At 41.4% G+C, this 18,180-nt stretch overlaps 2 protein-coding genes across 2 annotated transcripts in view; one reads left to right on the forward strand and one right to left on the reverse strand.

Moving 5' to 3' along the window:
* Window positions 1–13,585, forward strand: part of LOC307254241 (AP-2 complex subunit alpha-2-like) — a 34,759-nt gene extending 21,174 nt beyond the window's left edge. The window contains exons 14-22 of the mRNA XM_080032537.1: window positions 1,304–1,468; window positions 3,906–4,063; window positions 5,096–5,178; window positions 7,326–7,414; window positions 7,919–8,043; window positions 8,606–8,722; window positions 9,035–9,104; window positions 9,746–9,880; window positions 10,047–13,585. Coding sequence (XP_079888663.1) covers window positions 1,304–1,468; window positions 3,906–4,063; window positions 5,096–5,178; window positions 7,326–7,414; window positions 7,919–8,043; window positions 8,606–8,722; window positions 9,035–9,104; window positions 9,746–9,880; window positions 10,047–10,124 — 1,020 coding nt within the window. The 3' untranslated portion in view covers window positions 10,125–13,585. The remainder of the gene's footprint in view (window positions 1–1,303; window positions 1,469–3,905; window positions 4,064–5,095; window positions 5,179–7,325; window positions 7,415–7,918; window positions 8,044–8,605; window positions 8,723–9,034; window positions 9,105–9,745; window positions 9,881–10,046) is intronic.
* Window positions 13,586–14,373: 788 nt separating this feature from the next.
* Window positions 14,374–17,495, reverse strand: LOC307248472 (protein C19orf12 homolog). The gene is made up of 3 exons (XM_080024868.1): window positions 17,383–17,495; window positions 15,395–15,616; window positions 14,374–14,960 (listed from the first exon to the last, which is right to left on the reverse strand). Exons 2-3 carry the CDS (start codon window positions 15,552–15,554, stop codon window positions 14,695–14,697), a joined length of 426 nt encoding a protein of 141 aa, XP_079880994.1. The 5' UTR covers window positions 15,555–15,616; window positions 17,383–17,495; the 3' UTR covers window positions 14,374–14,694.
* Between the last annotated feature and the right edge of the window lie 685 nt (window positions 17,496–18,180).

Here is an 18,180-nt window from a genome sequence, read left to right on the forward strand (position 1 = left end):
GAGAATTGAAGTGCAAGTCACGAGAGTTGCAGTCCGGTTCTCCTTGGCCAAGTCTGTAATAAATATTGCTTCATAATTCATCCAAGTCTCCTGAAATATTCTTCCACCTGAGTTGACCTCCAACCTTAACAGAACTTCCATCACAACAGCGATCGGGAAACTCCATGCACTTACTCACAAGGGCGATGCAAACAAACTCAGGGAAAGCACATTTCAATCGTGGAATGATACTGCGGCAACGTGCACGCTCACACAACAGAGAGAGAAAGAAAAGGAAACTTGAAAGGAAACTGACGTCATCCACACTGAATAAAACACATCTTAAAACACTATAAGAAATAACAAACACTGTAACCTATACAAACGAAAGCCATCCGGTCTCCTCACTAGCAGTTTGTATAGTATGGAGCCAGGGGTGCGTTCGGATTACACAGTTTATTCAATCAATTCATAGTAACGCACCGCATTTAACGTTCAGTAACGATAACGGCGTTGTAACGACGGAAACAGTAATTAGTTAGATTACCCCGTTACTTGAAAAATAACGGAGTTACCTAACGTCGTTATTTTAAACGGCGTTATTCCCAACACTGCATGTATGATGTACTTTTTTTTTTATGTATGCCATATCCTCATAAGTCTCACCTGTGAGTTAAAGGTGGAGTCATCAATTCTTGTGAATGCTTGTTGTCAAAATTACTTTTTGTAAGAAAGAAATCTGTGAATTTATCCTCACAATCCTCCAACCACTCCGTACTGTGCGTGCATTGAAAATAAATCCATTGTTAATACATAGCCTACTCTTCGTAAACTGGCACCTTAAACAAAGGGTAGGTCAACAAAGTACCCCAAAAAATACCTAGCAATATACTTGTTTACAGAGCCTAGGCTGTGTATTAACATTGGATTTTATTTTCAACACACAGTACACGCAGGAAACTTTTATATAGTGTCATAGTTTTTTTCTCTGTGGCATCATATGGCTGACACTTTTAAATATATATTTCTTTTGGCATTTTCAAGCTTTATTAGATAGTACAGAGTTGAAATGGGGAGACAGAGAGAGCCCCTTTCGGATGACCTGCAGTAAAGGTCCACGGGTCGGACTCGAACCTGTGACCACTGCACCGAAGGCCGGAGCCAATATGGTACGCGTTCTATCCACTACGCCACCGGAGCGCCCCAATATGGCTGACACTTTATCCAGCTACTCTAAATACCTTATTACAACTAGTATAGTGGTGCAGGACCTGTTTGTATTGCTCACTTTCACAGTATCTCTCTATCTCTCCATCCCCACCAGGCCACAGTCCTGGAAGAGATGCCTCCGTTCCCAGAGAGAGAGTCTTCCATCCTGGCCAAGCTGAAGAGGAAGAAGGGCCCGGGCAACCTGCCAGACATCGACGACAACCGGCGCAATGTCAATGGCAGCGCAGAGCACGGCGACAACACCGAAGCAACAAATACGGTAACTCCACACCGTACTGCTGTCAGGAGAATTTAATTTCATAAAAACAAACCCTTGTACAAAGGAACTTCTGCTTTCATACAAATCTACCGTAGCATCCTTTTCTTAATATCTAGAACAAGCATGTATCTCTTAAAAAAACATTTGCCCTGCATTCCGAATCGCATACTCTTTCTTTTTTCTATTCTACATACTACATCTGCCGATAAAAATAATCTAGTTAGGATGCAGTATGCCACAATTGTTTTTTTTCATCATAACATAGCACCTTGATCTTGCCTCTTGCTTTTATATCCGTCACATCCCCGTTTGTTTTCATATGGAGGCTCCGTTGATGTGACGTCACTTCACGTGCGCACTGGATTATGGGTCAGAATCGCCCAAATAGGATGCTGTTTTCAACACTAACAATCTTGGCCGGCTGTAGTAGACATCCGGGTACTTCTAACCATCCTAAATCTGGCCACAAGAATCGGGACATCCTAAATCTTTTTTCTACCATACTAAATAGTAGAAAGTATGGGTATTGGAACGCAGGGATACTGTGGAGTGTGTATTACTGCTTCACAGCCTTTTGCTCTTTGCCTTGATTTTCTTCCATTTTGAACCTTTCCTGGATCTTTACCTTCACTTGTCCTGTCGTTTCCCTTCTCTTCTACCTTTTCCTTTTCTTTTCTTCTCTCCATCAGTCTTCTCCTCCACTGATGGCAGCCCTTCTTCCTACCAACAGACCCCGGCCTGCCTCCTCTAGTCCCGTCATGCTCTCTGCCGGCACCATGGTATAGTGACAGCTAGAAACAAACATGACATAGTTATTAATGTTTAACATCTTTCCTTAGTTTGCCTCCTGAATTGTCTAATGACGTGGTTGAGCTTTTGGAAATGTCTCTGTGCTCCCCCTGCTCGTTAATGTTCTCTTTACTCACTCTATTCATTTGTACATAAACCAGCATCACCGACCACTTTCTAAGCCTGTTATTGATCATTTATTGATCATTCTAATGAGTCTTCTTGAGATGATCTAATGCAATATTATACAGCCAGATCTACTATGGAATGCTTTAGATCAGAGCATAGTCATGTGTCAGAATGGACCAGTTAAAGTCCAGACCTAAATCCAATTGAGAATCTGTGGAAAGACTTGAAAATTGCTGTTCATAGACTCTTTATCCAATCTGATGCTGAATCTGAAACTCAAGCTATTTTGCAAAGATGAATGGGCAAAAATATCAGTCTCTAGATGTGCAAAGCTGGTACAGACACCTAAATAGACTTGCAGCTGTAATTGCACGGATAGGTGGTTCTACAAAGTATTAACTTCAACAAGTTGTTCTGTTCAGGTATACATGCCTAAATGCATTGAGTTGCTGCCATGTGATTGGCTGATAAGTTATATGTTTTAACAAGAAATTGAACCTCTGTACCCTAAATAAAGTGGTCGGTGAGTATATACACTCAACAAAAATATAAACGCAACACTTTTGTTTTTGCTCCCATTTTTCATGAGATGGACTTAAAGATCTAAAATTCATTCCAGATACACAATTGTACCATTTCTCTCAAACATTGTTCACAAATCTGTCTAAATGTGTGATAGTCAGCACTTCTGCTTTGCTGAGATAATCCATCCCACCTCACAGGTGTGCCACATCAAGATGCTGATCTGACATCATGATTAGTGCACAGGTGTGCCTTAGACTGTCCACAATAAAAGGCCACTCTGAAATGTGCATTTTTTTGCTTTATTGGGGGTCTGGGGACTCAGAACCAGTCAGTATCTGGTGTGACCACCATTTGCCTCATGCAGTGCAACACATCTTCTTCGCATAGAGTTGATCAGATTGTCAATTGTGGCCTGTGGAATGTTGGTCCACTCCTCTTCAATGGCTGTGCGAAGTTGCTGGAGACGGCTTATGGTGGAGAAATGAACATTCAATGCACGAGCAACAGATCTGGTTGACATTCCTGCTGTCAGCATGCCAATTGCACGTTCCCTCAATGCTTGTGGCATCTGTGGCATTTTGCTGTGAGACAAAACTGCACATTTCAGGGTGGCCTTTTATTGTGGACAGTCTAAGGCACACCTGTGCACTAATCATGATGTCAGATCAGCATCATGATGTCAGATCAGCATCTTGATGTGGCACACCTGTGAGGTGGGATGGATTATCTCAGCAAAGCAGAAGTGCTCACTATCACACATTTAGACAGATTTGTGAACAATGTTTGAGAGAAATGGTAGAATTGTGTATCTGGAATGAATTTTAGATCTTTAAGTCCATCTCATGAAAAATGGGAGCAAAAACAAAAGTGTTGCGTTTATATTTTTGTTGAGTGTATATATAAGCATACATATGCTTGTGTTTAGAATGTTTCTGTGCTGTGTATGTTGATACAATATAATAATCCAAGCTGTGTGCTGCTGTTTGTGTCCCAGGCTTCCAGCCACCCCTTCACTGACCTGCTGCATCCAAACTCCGCCCCCCCGCCAGCCGCAGCAGCCAGTCTGCTGGTGGACGTCTTCTCAGACATCTCCACACCTCTGTCTGTCTCCACACCTGCTTCTGTAGAGGTGTGTGAGGAAAACTTTCTCAGGTGAGACCATGTGGTGAACTTGGTTGATCAAATCACACTATAAGCGTGTGTGTGTGAGACGGTGTGCGTGTGCGTGCGTGTGCGTGCGTGTGCGTGTGTGTGCGTGTGTGTGTGTGTGTGTGTGTGTGTGTGTGTGTGTGTGTGTGTGTGTGTGTGTGTGTGTGTGTGTGTGTGTGTGTGTGTGTGTGTGTGTGTGTGTGTGTGTGTGTGTGTGTGTGTGTGTGTGTGTGTGTGTGTGTGTGTGTGTGTGTGTGTGTGTGTGTGTGTGTGTGTGAAACCTGCGCTTGGAGCAGCCAAAAGAAGAGAGAGTAAGAGAGTGTGCCGCTAACAGCATGGATAGACGGGCAATGGACATTGCACTTATTAGCTGAGAAATAGAATTGACGGCCATTTGTAATTGATTATACATACTGTAGGATATTACCAAGCCCCAACCACAGCGATCCACTTCAGCATCCAATGTGGAAGTGACAAACATTGCAGTAGCTTCCGGTGGCCACTACGAGGTGGTACCAAAAGTGAGCAGTTTTTCGTTGACTCATTTGTTAAACAGGTCGTTTTCACAGTCTTATGAAACCTATTTACGGACTGGTCCAAAAAAACATTCTAGTCTGTATGTTTAGGTCATATCTCCATGACACCACTGAGGGGGGGTGAATTTTTTTCTAGCAGGCTAGTTTTTATTCTTTTGGAGGTTAAAATGTATGAATAATTAGGGGCGCGATCTCTTGAGTGACAGCTATCCGCCCGTTGTCCCTCACTTCGCCTCGGAGGTATACGTCAGCTAGAGGGGCGTATCTCAATTCCCTTTTCGACAAGAGGAGTGAGGCGGAGTAAAAATCTCACAAGATGGCGACGAGCATAAGCCAGGAGAATTGGATGCAGTAGGAATAACTGAGGTCATCCCGGATGCTACATCCATTTTATATACTATCTATGGATAACACACATTAAATGGTAACTCACACATTTAGTGTTTTGCACTTTCATGATAGTATTTTTCAAAAATCATGGTATGCTTTTGAATTCCAGGTTTGTTTGTAAGAACAACGGTGTCATCTATGAGAACCAGCTCCTGCAGATTGGACTGAAGGCCGAGTACAGGCAGAACCTGGGTGAGCTGCTGCATTATACTTTTTGTCCACAGGAGGCTCCAGTACTTTTGTGAAATCTCATCAGGCCCCATTGGGTTAAAGCAGGGGTTCTCAACCTTCTGCAAGCTGGGCCCCCCCAAAGCTGGGTCATTGCAGTTGGGCCCCCCCACCGACCCTGACACCCCCCCCCCCCTCTCCTCCCCCCACACACACACACACACACACCACCCTACACAGATAGATAGATAGATAGATAGATAGATAGATAGATAGATAGATAGATAGATAGATAGATAGATAGATAGATAGATAGATAGATAGATAATCTATTATTGTTATTATCACAAGGGCTAGGCGCAGTGGCGCACCTTTGAGTTGAACATTGGGTTTAGGGTTGGGGTCCGGAAATTTCTTATATTTTAACGTTAAATTCTGGTGCACTTTAAAAGCTAATTATGAGATTGTATCAATGAGACACTGAGGAAATGTTTTTGTTTTTTTAAATCTCCTTAGAAGAGAAGAAAATAGTAGCCTAAATAGAACATACACAGAATAAATTCTACAATAGGTATACCTGTTGTGAAAAAGCTTCACAAAACAAAGTCTATGATCAATGGGAAACACTGCTGTCTGACACCCCAGTTCAGAGAATGTTTCAACTATTGAGTCTTGGATTTGGAAAGTGGCCAGATTTAGCTCAAAATGCTACCTGCGATTAATGTGCTGTGCAGCCTGAACGCGGAGTTGTGTGTGTCTCAGTGGCGATTCCAGGAAATTTTGACTGGGGGTGGCCAAGGTGGGCCACAGAGCTAGAGTGGGGTGGCCATCGCACCCCTGAATGAATAGCATGTGATATGCTGTACAACCAATTCAAAGATGATTTATAATCCCAAATGCCCAAATCATGTTAGTATCCATTGTAATGTTTGTCAGAAAACTAAACCCCTGAAGGGGGGTCTGGGGGCATCCCCCCCAGAAGATTTTTTTGTGTTTTTAACATGTAATCTAAGCATTCTGGTGCATTCTGGCGAATATAATAAAGGAAAAAGTCAATATTTATTTCAGTTCAGATGAATAGTAAAATTAGCAAGACAACATAACTTGGTAGCAGCCAGATGCCTAACAACTGGACAGAGGGACGGATGACAACTAGCTTCTGACCAAATATCTTGCTAAAAAAATAAACCTTTATTTATGAAATTCTGCCCTAAGAACATGTTACACTTGCTAACTACAAACTTAAATTTTTTTATTCAGATTTCAAAAATCTGCTGGGACACGTGCCCATACACATGCATGGGTGGCACGCATGTCACAAGCACACTTATGCTGTTTTCAAGACCTTTGCTGACCAGAGACCAGTTCTAGTGGCCACAGTCCTACCATTAATTCAGTACTTGAAAATTGCAAACTGATCTCATATCAGTGGATTGGAGTGTTTGTGTGATGAACTTGGCAACTACCTATCAAAAAAAGTTAAGAAAGAAAAAAAATACATATCATCTCTGAACTAGGCTACATATCAGGAAAAAAATTTAAATTACAAAAAAAAAAAAAAAAAAAAAAATCTTATTTATTTTTTATTTTTTATTTTTCATCCCCCTCGCGCCCCCCTGGTAGAGTGTCCGCGCCCCACCGGTTGAGAACCACTGGGTTAAAGGATATTTTTAAAAGACTCAGGCTGTGTTCTAAATGGCCTACTAATGTCCTCCCTCCTAAATACTCAGCATGTATATACTACATGCTGTCTACTTAACGATTGATTGTATATGCAAGGTTCGTCGGACAGTTCACGATTAAGTATACAGAAGCAATAAAGAATAAAAAAAAAAAACTTTTGTGTCGTTTGAAAAGATGCAATGCATTCTGGGTAGAGTAGGAGTAGTAACCTATTGATCCATACACAAAATCTTCCCGGAAGTAAGTACTCATCCGGGCATTTCTCGCCTACACAAACTCTTATACACAACCGCAACATACTCAAATTGACGTCAAAATACGAGTAGGACGTTAGTATGGCTTTTCGAACACAGCCATATTTTCTCACATGCTAGAGTAATGGCATACTAAAGAGAATATGGTGCATAATGGGCTCTGTAATTACATGTCATTTTAAATGTAGTGGATGATGCACTCACAGATAGTTTTTCCTGCTTGTCGTCCAACAGGTCGCATTTATGTGTTCTACGGCAACAAGACATCCGCCCAGTTCCTCAGCTTCTGCTCATCACTGACTATTGACAACACACTCAGCTCTCATATCCTTTCCCCTGCTCTGCTGCTCCATTATGTGGCATTACTGTGGCTCAGGTGGTAGAGCGGGTCGGCGGTTCGATCCCCGCCTTACCACTCGCGTCATGGTTGTTGTGTCCTTGGGCAAGACACTTCACCCACCTTGCCTCGTGTGAATGTCGATAGTTAGCCTGCTATCGGTGTATAAATGTGTGTGGGAATGGGAACAGGTCCCCCTTGCAGAGGAGTCTCTGGTCTCAATAGGATTTACCTGTATAAATAAAGGTTAAAAAAAATAGTAATTTAATGAACTTTCCCCCCAGGACCAAGGAACCTTTTGGGAGGTTTAAGGTCCTGGAAGAGGAGTTCCTGGAGCTAAAAGTTCATGGTAGTTTTGGGTGGAAAAGCGTCTGCTCTCTGCAAACTGTTATTTAATATGGCCTACAACAAGAACCATTTGCCAATGCCAAATTGTGTTAATAACGCGCTTTTTTAGAAATGTGTTAGAGTCCTTGACCGTTTGGCTCCACAGCTGAATGTCCAGACTAAGACAGTGGAGCCCCTGGTGGAAGGCGGGGCTCAGCTCCAGCAGATCCTCAACATTGAGTGCCTGTCAGACTTCAGTGAGGCACCTGTGCTCAACATCCAGTTCAGGTTTGGTGGCTTAATTAATGTCAGTGAAATTCAAATAGCTAATTTATTAAAACTCAAGAGTTTCAATAAAGACATCTGAGTCAGGCAGTTTAAAGATCTAGTAGATTTTTTCTTGCAAGCAAAGCAAGGAGTCAAATCAAGCATCACAAGTGTTACATGATTGAGCGGAGAAGGAACAGAAGAACACAAGCTTATATCCCCAAGATGTGTGGGCGTTATACATTGTGTGTGTGTGTGTGATCCACAGAAGATGCCTTCACTGGATGCAGGTGCTAAATATCATCGTAGGGAATCATTTTAGGGAGTTTCCTCTCAAGGTCTTTCAGTGTTTCTCATGGACCTTTTAACCTTGTGAAAATGGGCACCATGCATATCTGTGTGAAGCCAACATCTTGGGTGTCTTTACAGTTACTGGAACAAGGTTTACAGCAAGTAACATGAATGTTTAAGCATTAAAATGTCATACAATCAATAGGAAAATAAATGCTATGCTTCCTATTTTTATGTATGAAGCTAACTTTATATGCGCTAACTTCTGACCTGTGTGTGTGTGTGTGAACAGATACGGTGGAGCTCTTCAGAACATTGCAGTCAAACTCCCCGTGATGCTCAACAAGTTTTTCCAGCCCACAGAGATGACCTCACAAGACTTCTTCCAGCGCTGGAAACAGCTGGGAGCGTAAGGCTAAACGTTAGCTTCTCAATGTCTCCATAGTTCAAGTCGGGGCCAGACTTGGTTTGGTCATTAAAAGAGCAATATGTATTTTTTCTATGTAGGATGTCTAAAAAAACGTTCTCCCCAGACACACAGCATTGACTTCAGTGTTGTTATACAGTAATTCAGCAATGCAATACTTTTAAGGTTTCAAAATGCATTAGTGGCAGCTTCTAGCAAGTTAGCCTTAATCTTCTATGACACAATATGAATATCTTTGGCCTTTGTATCGTTGGTAAAAGATAAGTCAATGTCTGCTCTGTGTGTCTTCCTCAGTCCTCAGCAAGAGGTGCAGAAAATCTTCCAAGCCAAAAACCCAATGGACACAGATGTTGTCAAGGCCAAGGTAAGGATGGGCTTATTCAAGGGAAACATTGACCCGCCGGTGACATATTGAGACACTCAACACAATTTAACTTACATTACGTTAGCCTCATAGCATAATTGCCTAAATCATATTTACTCTACTCTACTTTTACTCTACATCTACTCTATTCTACATCTACTCTACATCTACTTTACCCTACTCTATAACCCTCAAAATATGACTTTGGCAATTATGCTATTAGGCTAACGAAAAGTAGATGTAGAGTAGAGTAGATGTAGAGTAAAAGTAGAGTAGAGTAAATATGATTTAGGCAATTATGCTATGAGGCTAACGATTAGTAAGTTCACTTTATATGTAACATCAGCATGAATGATGGAGGTTGTGACTGCTCAACTTTTGCACGTCCCCTTTTTTTAGTGATAGATTTAGGATGTGGCGTTATACATTTGACTGATCCCCTTGACTTGAATGTGATCCCCCATTTGTTGAAACCAGCTGCAGTGCTTTATCTATCCACCAGGTGGAACAGTCAAAACATATAGTAGATAGATTACAGCTGGCTTGAAATCAATGCTTTTTCTTTATCTTTATGCATTTATGTTGTGTGGATATACTCATAATGTACTTTTTCATATTTCTCTTGTGTAAACTCTTTGCAGATCTTAGGTTTTGGTGTAGCTCTGCTGGATGTTGTGGATCCCAATCCTGCAAACTTTGTTGGAGCTGGAGTCATTCACACTAAGAACACTCAGGTGGGCTGCCTCCTCAGACTGGAGCCCAACCCACAAGCCCAGGTAAAAAACAAAACAGACATACACACACGTGCGTGTGTGTACACACTATCTCCACTTAACTGTGCATGGAAACATACTGACTGACATAGACTCATCTGACCTGTATTGAAGCATCATAAACCCTTGTGTGTGTGTGTGTGTGTGTGTTTTTCTCCCTCCCATTCAGATGTTCCGCCTGACCCTCCGGACCAGCAGGGAGTCTGTGTCTCAGCGACTGTGTGAGCTCCTGGCTGAACAGTTCTAGACTCAACACACACAGACACCTTTTTACTCTCCTAGTTTCACTTTTTAGATTGACTGACTGAATTTTGTACAGTGTAAATTCTTTTTATTTTTTAATGGACTTACTCTACGTGTAAATGAAGTGAACTGTATGCTTGGTACAGCGCTTTACTAATATGCCAACGCTTTAAACCTGCCTTGTGATCGGTGCCATTGACTCCCAGCTCTGGGAAGGGGGGGCGGTGTATAACCTTTTTTCATTCAGACATTTTGAAGAGGAGGTCAGGGAAGCATTATGCCTCGTTTCCACCGAGTAGAGCAGGTCGGATTATTTTGGCTTTTCATTTGCCAAAAGTTGGGTAGGGTAGGGGAGAACGGGGTAAATTGTCACACGGGTTGGTTGTCACAATCGTTATATCTCGGAACCAGAAGGCGCTGTCTGTGAAATTTTGGTACGTAAATATCCACAATTGGGGTCAGAGGTCACCTACATAGTCTTCCTTGGAGTTAGACTGCTGAATTTGAGGTGAGAGGACTGTTTGTTTTCATGTCAAATTGAAAATATTTAGCTCCTCCTTTTCTTCTAGGCTTTTACACAATGGGTTTATAACAAAGCACTTGTTACCCATAAAAAGTGTGAAGGGTAAACTATAGTTTAGATTGTGGTTAGCAAGCTAATTAGTTGTCAGATGGTTGTTGGCCTTGATGCTAGCAAGAAATTCAAGTTGGGGTTGGTCGTCAAATTTTTTGGGGGGTTGGTTGTCACATGTTATCCAAAGGCTGCAGCCAGAAAAGGAACACAATAACGAAAGAAATTGTCAAGCTGTGTCCTCACTGACACCCCAGAGAAGGAGAGAATAGAGCAGGAAAAGGCAGCTAGCATGCAAAAGAAAAAAGGGCAACAAAATCAAAACAACCCAGTGCATCCCAAACTAGACAAGCTGCCAAGGCTACAGTAAGTTATGTAGGCCTATTTGTCAACTTGACAATGCAATTACACGTTCAAATTTAGTTCTGCTTTCTCGTCTTCTTTTTAAGATTATTCCCATTAAGATAACATTGTGACAAACAACCCCATAGTGTGTGACAACCGACCCCTTGATGGGGTTGGTTGTCACAATGTGTAAGGGTGTCTTTGACGATTAATTTCTTCTTTATTACAATAAGATAGAAAAAGTGAGGTGCACACATTTCAAGCCAACACCTTAAGCTTCAATTTAATGTAGGAATGACTATTGAAAGATGTTTAGGTGATGAGCTCAGTAGAGTAAAAAGTGTGCCTACTTACCCCGTTCTCCCCTACGGATATAAGCGAGCCTAACCGCTCTAAGCCGCTCCTATTTTCGGTACTCCTCCGTTGGGGTACCAGCTGCCTGAAAGGGTGCCGAAAAGGTGGAGCTACACACTGCCGTCCGTTGATTGGTCGAAAGAATAATTTCCGCCGGCTGGTTTGACCAAGCAAAAACGATAGACCGCTGGCTTGACCACAGTTGTTCCACAGCCCGATAGTTTGACCCATATTCTGGCGGCGGATGCCTAAACCCCGCCCTACCAGTAAGGGTAGGGTCGACTGTGGAAACACCACAGAGATTCTTAAAAGCGAGCTGTCCAGCTCTGACCCGACCTGCTCTACTCGGTGGAAACGAAGCATTAGTTACATTGAGTCAGTTCAACGTTTTACCAATGAGGAGTTGACTTGTTCTGAAAGCGTCTTTTCAATGTTGCACAGAACTGGGAAGCTTTTTGTGAACTTCTCGGACCCGTTTTTTGCACTTTAGTGTTAGTAGATCAAAACTATTTAGACAAGAGAATTTTGACTGACGTCAGATTGGTGTCATGTCCGTCATCTCAGAAGGAAGAAGCAAAAGCTTTTGCATTGTGGTCATTTTTAGCAAAAAAATAATAAAAAAGACTGGATGCTTTAGTTTTGTACATTTCTTAGCTACATTGTGCATACACTTAACACTTCAACACACAATCTAGAAACACTTATATAATGTTACAAAGGTCAGGACACTAGGGAGATATAGCTAACTCCACACAATTGTGCCTGTGAACTTTCGTTACGGTGCCAAAAACAGAAAGAGCCTTCGAATAGACAAATAAGTCTAAAAAGCACTGCCACACTGTATCACTACTTTCACCTAAAAGCATTATTCACAGAGCACTGCTAATATTTCTATATATATCAATGTATGTGTATTTTTTCTGTTTTATTAAGTATACATGATCATAATCCTGCTTGGCTGCTATATGTGATGCTTAAACATAAAGACTGATGCTGTCCAGGGTGACACGAATGCTCCTGTCGCTACAAGCTGTGCTTTATAAGGGGTTATGTCCCACAACAAGACTCCTACTTATCCAGGAAGTTATTATTAATAGTTACATCTCAACATAAAAACAGCAACTTAACACTTTCATACTTTTGTATGCTTTAAACAAACAAGACATAAGATGTAATATGAAAAAGCCAGTGTGTACCAAAATGTCAAAACTATTCTTTAAAATAGCTTTTTATTCAGGATCAAACATATCTGGTCATAAGAAGCTTTGCTGTGGCATGTCAATTTACAGAGTTGTTACTTTGTTTGAACTATGACTGTATATCCATCGATAGCATAGCCCGGCCGTGCTTGTATTTAGTTTTATTCCGCTTTCTCGTATTCCGAGTCAATTAACTTATGATCTCAAGTATTAAGGCACCTAATATAATATATTATATATAATATAAGTGAATACTAACTGTGTTATCCCGTAATTACTGCATATCAAAGTTCGGTTATCGCGCTCACGAGATCATGGGGACAAAAATGTATACGGCGACGGCCACTCTGGGCATTGTAGAAGATAAGGTTTCACATCATTTAAGATTCGGTAGGCTCTCTTGTTTTTGAATTCCCAGTGTCACCAGTGTGCCTTCTGTTCCTATGTATGAAACAGGGTGACATTTCATATTTGCCAACAATGAATAAAAACAAACGTTTATCTGTAAATGGCCGCTTGACAAAAAGCACAGCTGTTCTTCCAATGCCTGTTTTTCTGGATACAACGGTATGGACAAGTTAAATGACTAGATTTAATGTCAAAAAGGTGGGACAAAGCCACTGATAATGCAGCTTTGAATTCAATTGTTTTATAACACCTTGTTTTCTCACCAGATGCTATGGTAAAAAAACCAGTGTTGGAGTGGTGACACAGAACTGTAGATTTGGGCCTAAAACCTGACAGAGACCTTGGTACGATTGTTCAGTGGACTCAATGCTTACTGTCAGTGAACACATTGTAACTTTGGGAATTGTAGCAATGCTGATGTTCTTTGTGCCTTTCAACCAAGTGTCAGGCCTTACTGGCAGATACAACCGGATGATGATGCTGCATTTGAAAAAGACTGGATATGTTGCTGTTAAAATGTTATGTCTTTTTCAACATTCACACACCCAAAAGCTGTTTTTATGAATAAAAAAAATATTCTTGCTTTCAAATGAACCAAAAAAAACCAGTTTTTATTCTATTGCATGATTAGGCAGCATTCTCGTTTTCACTGAGTAGAGCGGGTCGGATCGGAGCGGTCCTGTCCAGTTATTTTGGTTTTACATTTGCCAAAAGTTGGGTAGGGTATGTATATAAGCGAGCCTAACTGCTCTAAGCCGCTCCCATTTTCGGTACTCCTCCGTTGGAGTACCAGCCGCCTGAAAGGTGTATAGTGCTGGCTGGCTTTCCTTGAGTAACACCCTTGAGTAGGTTAAGCCCTCAGACAAAGTATGGGATTTGCTTTGGAAGATTTTGAATCAAAGCTAGAGGGGACCGGTCTGCATTTGTGCTTTGCATCTATAACACAGTGCAGAAAGTTAAAGGGCTGACAAGTCAACACAATTTCCCCACAACTTCATAGTTTACCATCAATATCAACGATTAAACCAAAGCGACAAATGAATATAGTGATTTTGTCTTTCTTTTTTGATTGGGGAAGTATTGATGATTATTATTGTCGTCCCATGGGTAGAGTTTAGTGTCAATCCTACTTTAAAAAGGAAACTGTTCAACGAGATTGGCATCTAGACGACAGTTACATCATCCGTCTGACTGTAAAGCTGGAACCAGATATCAAGGCCAGGGTTTGATAATGAAACACGAGCCACAACATAGTTCACCTCAGATGCACTGAAGGGATAGTCATGGGTCTTTGGGAGCAGAATGTGGAACCGAAACGTGTGGCTTATTGGAGCCAAATCAAATGTTTAAGCAACTCATCACTCAAAAGCTCAGCTTCAAATGTTGGTTTTATTTTAAATACATCATCAGAGGATTATCAAAAACACCCTGATACAGAGTGAGGAAAAAGAGATTCAGAATAACTGAGCTCTGAAAAGCAGAGTGACATCACACTGTAGTACAAAAGCTTATTTATGTCCAATCATTCAAACACAGATAGCTTTCCAATTATTTCTTTCTTCTTTGAATCGACACTTTGGAGGATGCTAAAGTTCAATTTGGCACCATGGTGAAAGTGTTGTTATTCTGTACACTGATATGTTTGAAGGCAGTGGTTGTGTTTGGAAGGCCTTTACCCTCTGAATAGTCCATGTGTCTCAGTCTTGGTATTTAACCTCTGCTCTGAGTTCCTTGGTGATGAAGCTTAGCAGTGCAGCAGTCACCTGCTGCTGCAGAGTGGCATTGCCCAGCACCAGGGCTACCAGCTGGGCCGCGTCCATCCAGTCCATGTTCCCCAACACAGACGCAACCTGATCATAGAGCAGCTTCTGCTGGTTGGCTGGTAACTCCATCAGGATCTGAGGCAGAGGCCTAAACTGACCACTGGTCAGCCAGCTGCCCAACAGACCGCCTACACACCCACCTGGTGGAGACACAGTAAAAAGATTAGTATTAGTAGATACTTGTATGAAGTAAGCGCCCCCGCTTTTTTAACTAATAACCCAAATATTACCTTGTATTTGCTTCTATTTTACTGATAAGACGACTGGACAGAAATCCAGAATTCTTATGGCAATATATCCAGCATCCCTGTTTGTTTTCATATGGAGGCTCCGTAAATGTGACATCACTTCCGGTGCGCACTGGATTGTGGGTCAGAATCGCTTCAAATACGATGCTGTTTTCTACACTAAAAATCTCTGCCGGATGTAGTAGACATCCGGGTATTTCTAACTATCCTAAATCTGGCCACAAGAATTGGGACATCCTAAATCTTTTTAATACCGTACTAAATAGTACTAGTATCTAGTATGGGTATTGGAACGCAGCCAATTTGTAGTTTCTGTTCTGTCTTACCCACTGCGATCCCTGGAGGTCCCCCGAGCAGCCCGCCTACGAAGGCAGTTCCTCCGGCCACTAGTGCTCCTTTGGTGGAGTTTTTCACCGCCACTGTGATCTGATCGTGAGCCGATATTTCACAGCACAGGCGCATGACATCATCCATGCGTGGAGCCATCCCTGCATCCAGACGCTGGCACGATAGGAGAGAGGACAGTCAACTCCACTGTGGGCTCTTACCTACAAAAACAAGACATCACAGAAAGAGAAATGTAGGGTTAGACAGTGAGACCATAAACGCTCTTTCTGCCTTTTCTCAGGCTAGGATGATCCGATTTCATTTTTTTTTGCACATTTATACTTCATAGGATCTCCGAGTTCAATACACCTTCAGATTCCAACCGGTGAAGTAGGCCTTTAAGCACTGGCTCAGACTAGAATAGATACGTTAAGTTTAGTTGGTCAATTGTACGCAAGGCACATTGAAATTTGTCTTTCATATATCCCCTCTAAGGTTTTTTTTTTTAAGGGGATCAGCCATAGTACAGCGCCCCTGGAGCAGTTTGAGCATGAGTGTCTAGTTCAAGGACGCAATGGTAGAGATGGTGGGCACCATAGATGTAATACCAGGCAACCACCATAGATAGGCCCTATACACTTTGGGCACATTCTTACTTTTCTATGCTGTGTATTCACCGTCACAAGACAGGGATATGGAATTGGACAAACTACTCGCTCAAAACAAAAAAAAGCAAATCACATTTTGTCAGGAAGAAAAACAGCTTTTGTATAACTTAACTACTAACTTTATACTGACATTTTCTTCGCCTGATATTTTGTGTCACTCATCAATCATGATTGTAAATACATTTTTCATTTTAAAAGACTAATGTATACCAGAGCTCCAATAAAATTGGGTGTAATCTTTTTTTTTGGCACATACTTAATGTAAAGCGCTGAATATTTGGTGCACAGCTTTGAAAACGGTCACTGAACACATCTTTGTCTGCCCTGCTGTGTGTGCACAACACATTATGTCTTTAAGTAGATGTTGACTGAAAAATCTACTCTACAACACACAGGGCCACACAACTGAAAATGCAGGATAGGCTAGTTGATAGCACGCCCATATAATAGTGCGAATTCCAATTCGATTAACAAATAGCATTGATGTGCCTTCTCAGTGGGTCACGTAGCCTTAGTAGCCTACTAGTTGTTGTTTGTCAGTCCTTGACAGCAACAAAATGACAGAGCCCTGTAGATGCTTTTCAATTATTTACAGACGAATCCCACAATGATGTCCAGTAGACAGATACTATGATTCCTGGAGAAGCACATTTTAACAGGTGACAGACTGTCAAGCTAAAAGGTGCACATCTACATTTGGTTTCACTTTAACTAGTACATTCAACACTAAACAAATAAAAGACTAACTTGTTTTTAGAAATAGCCTACGCATTTCACATCTGGTTTAAACAAAGTTCGGTTTAGGCCTAAACATAAAAATAAAATAGAAAATAATTATGCAATGGTTTTCCACTGTGTGTATGCCGAATGTCAATGTGGCTGATTCGAAAAATATCTCATGTCATATTGAATGAGTAAGTAGCCTAATGGTTGTCAATAACTATTAATATTATTTTAAATAGGCAGTTTCTGAATAGAGTTTGGCGGGACAGGTTCAGTGAACTACAGTAAATACTTTTATATACTGGTAAATACATAGGCTGTCATACTAACGACATAACTCGAAAAGTTATTCGTTCTTTACTTTGTTTTTTCAGACTGGAGAACTTAATGACAATGAAGAAAGTAGGTTTGACCAACGAGGGCCAGACAACACAGTGTTGAACACTTATCATAGTTTCGTTCCTGTTTAATAGCCTACCGAACAAAGTATGACTCAGGGGTTCATCTTTTTGTCTCTATTGACGTTCCACCAGTAGGTAGAACTTTCCAAAAACAAGTAGCTTATGTATTTGTTACGTTCACCAACAGTCTCTTACCTCCAGTCCTGTCCCGAATTTGCGAAATATTATAAATTATATATAATGTGTGCTCCTCTCATATATTCGGCTCTCATCAGAAACAACAATCTTTGCGCTCTCTTATCTTCTTCGTTTACCTTTGGCAGAAGTTTGCTTCCTTGGTGCCTCACTACTGCCACCCGCTGGAGATAGAGTCCGGTTGCCTTGCCCATAAACCCTGTTCTCTGAAACTCTCTGCTCGTGCTCAACATAGACATTGCGTGCCTCGTCCACGTCCAAAGTGCTTTCATCCTGCTCCTTCCTTTTCGCCCCCCCGCCCCTATTACAATGTTTGTTTCCCTCTCAGATAGGATACTGCCTGAAAATAACAAGAACATCCGTGTAATGCCATTACATACACATACATACAGTGGCATTTCACCTGCCTCAGCTTGTAGTGTAGTATGCCTACACACTAAGCTGAAATAACACACTAAGATGATTCTTCTCAACAATTAACAGACGTTGACACATCTATTCTGAAGCTCCCTATCATAGAAACATAGACAATGTCATCATGTAGGCCGATACCCAGAGTTATTTTACTACTAACTTTGTGCGCAAATTCAACGTCAACACAAATGATGTTTCCATGAGCTATAAGAAAAGTTCATAGTTAGTATCGCGACTACTTATATCTGTTGAGGAGAGTTTTATTTTTAGCGACAACTGAGGCCAGGTTCACAAAATAAATGCTACTGCTTGAAATAAGAGTCTGAACATATTTCGCATGCGCACTACCCCGACCGATGGCTAGTGTTTAAGAGGTGAATTATC

The sequence above is a fragment of the Ammodytes marinus genome (genome assembly GCF_949987685.1).
Source record: "Ammodytes marinus genome assembly, chromosome: 1".
NCBI lineage: Eukaryota > Metazoa > Chordata > Actinopteri > Uranoscopiformes > Ammodytidae > Ammodytes > Ammodytes marinus.

Excerpts from the sequence above, each read along its gene's own strand:
- LOC307248472 (XM_080024868.1), bottom strand. The coding sequence starts at position 15,554 with ATGGCTCCACGCATGGATGATGTCATGCGCCTGTGCTGTGAAATATCG. Across the intron at positions 14,961-15,394 it reads ACCTCCAGGGATCGCAGTGG|GTGGGTGTGTAGGCGGTCTG; the intron begins GTAAGACAGAAC and ends TGTCTCCACCAG.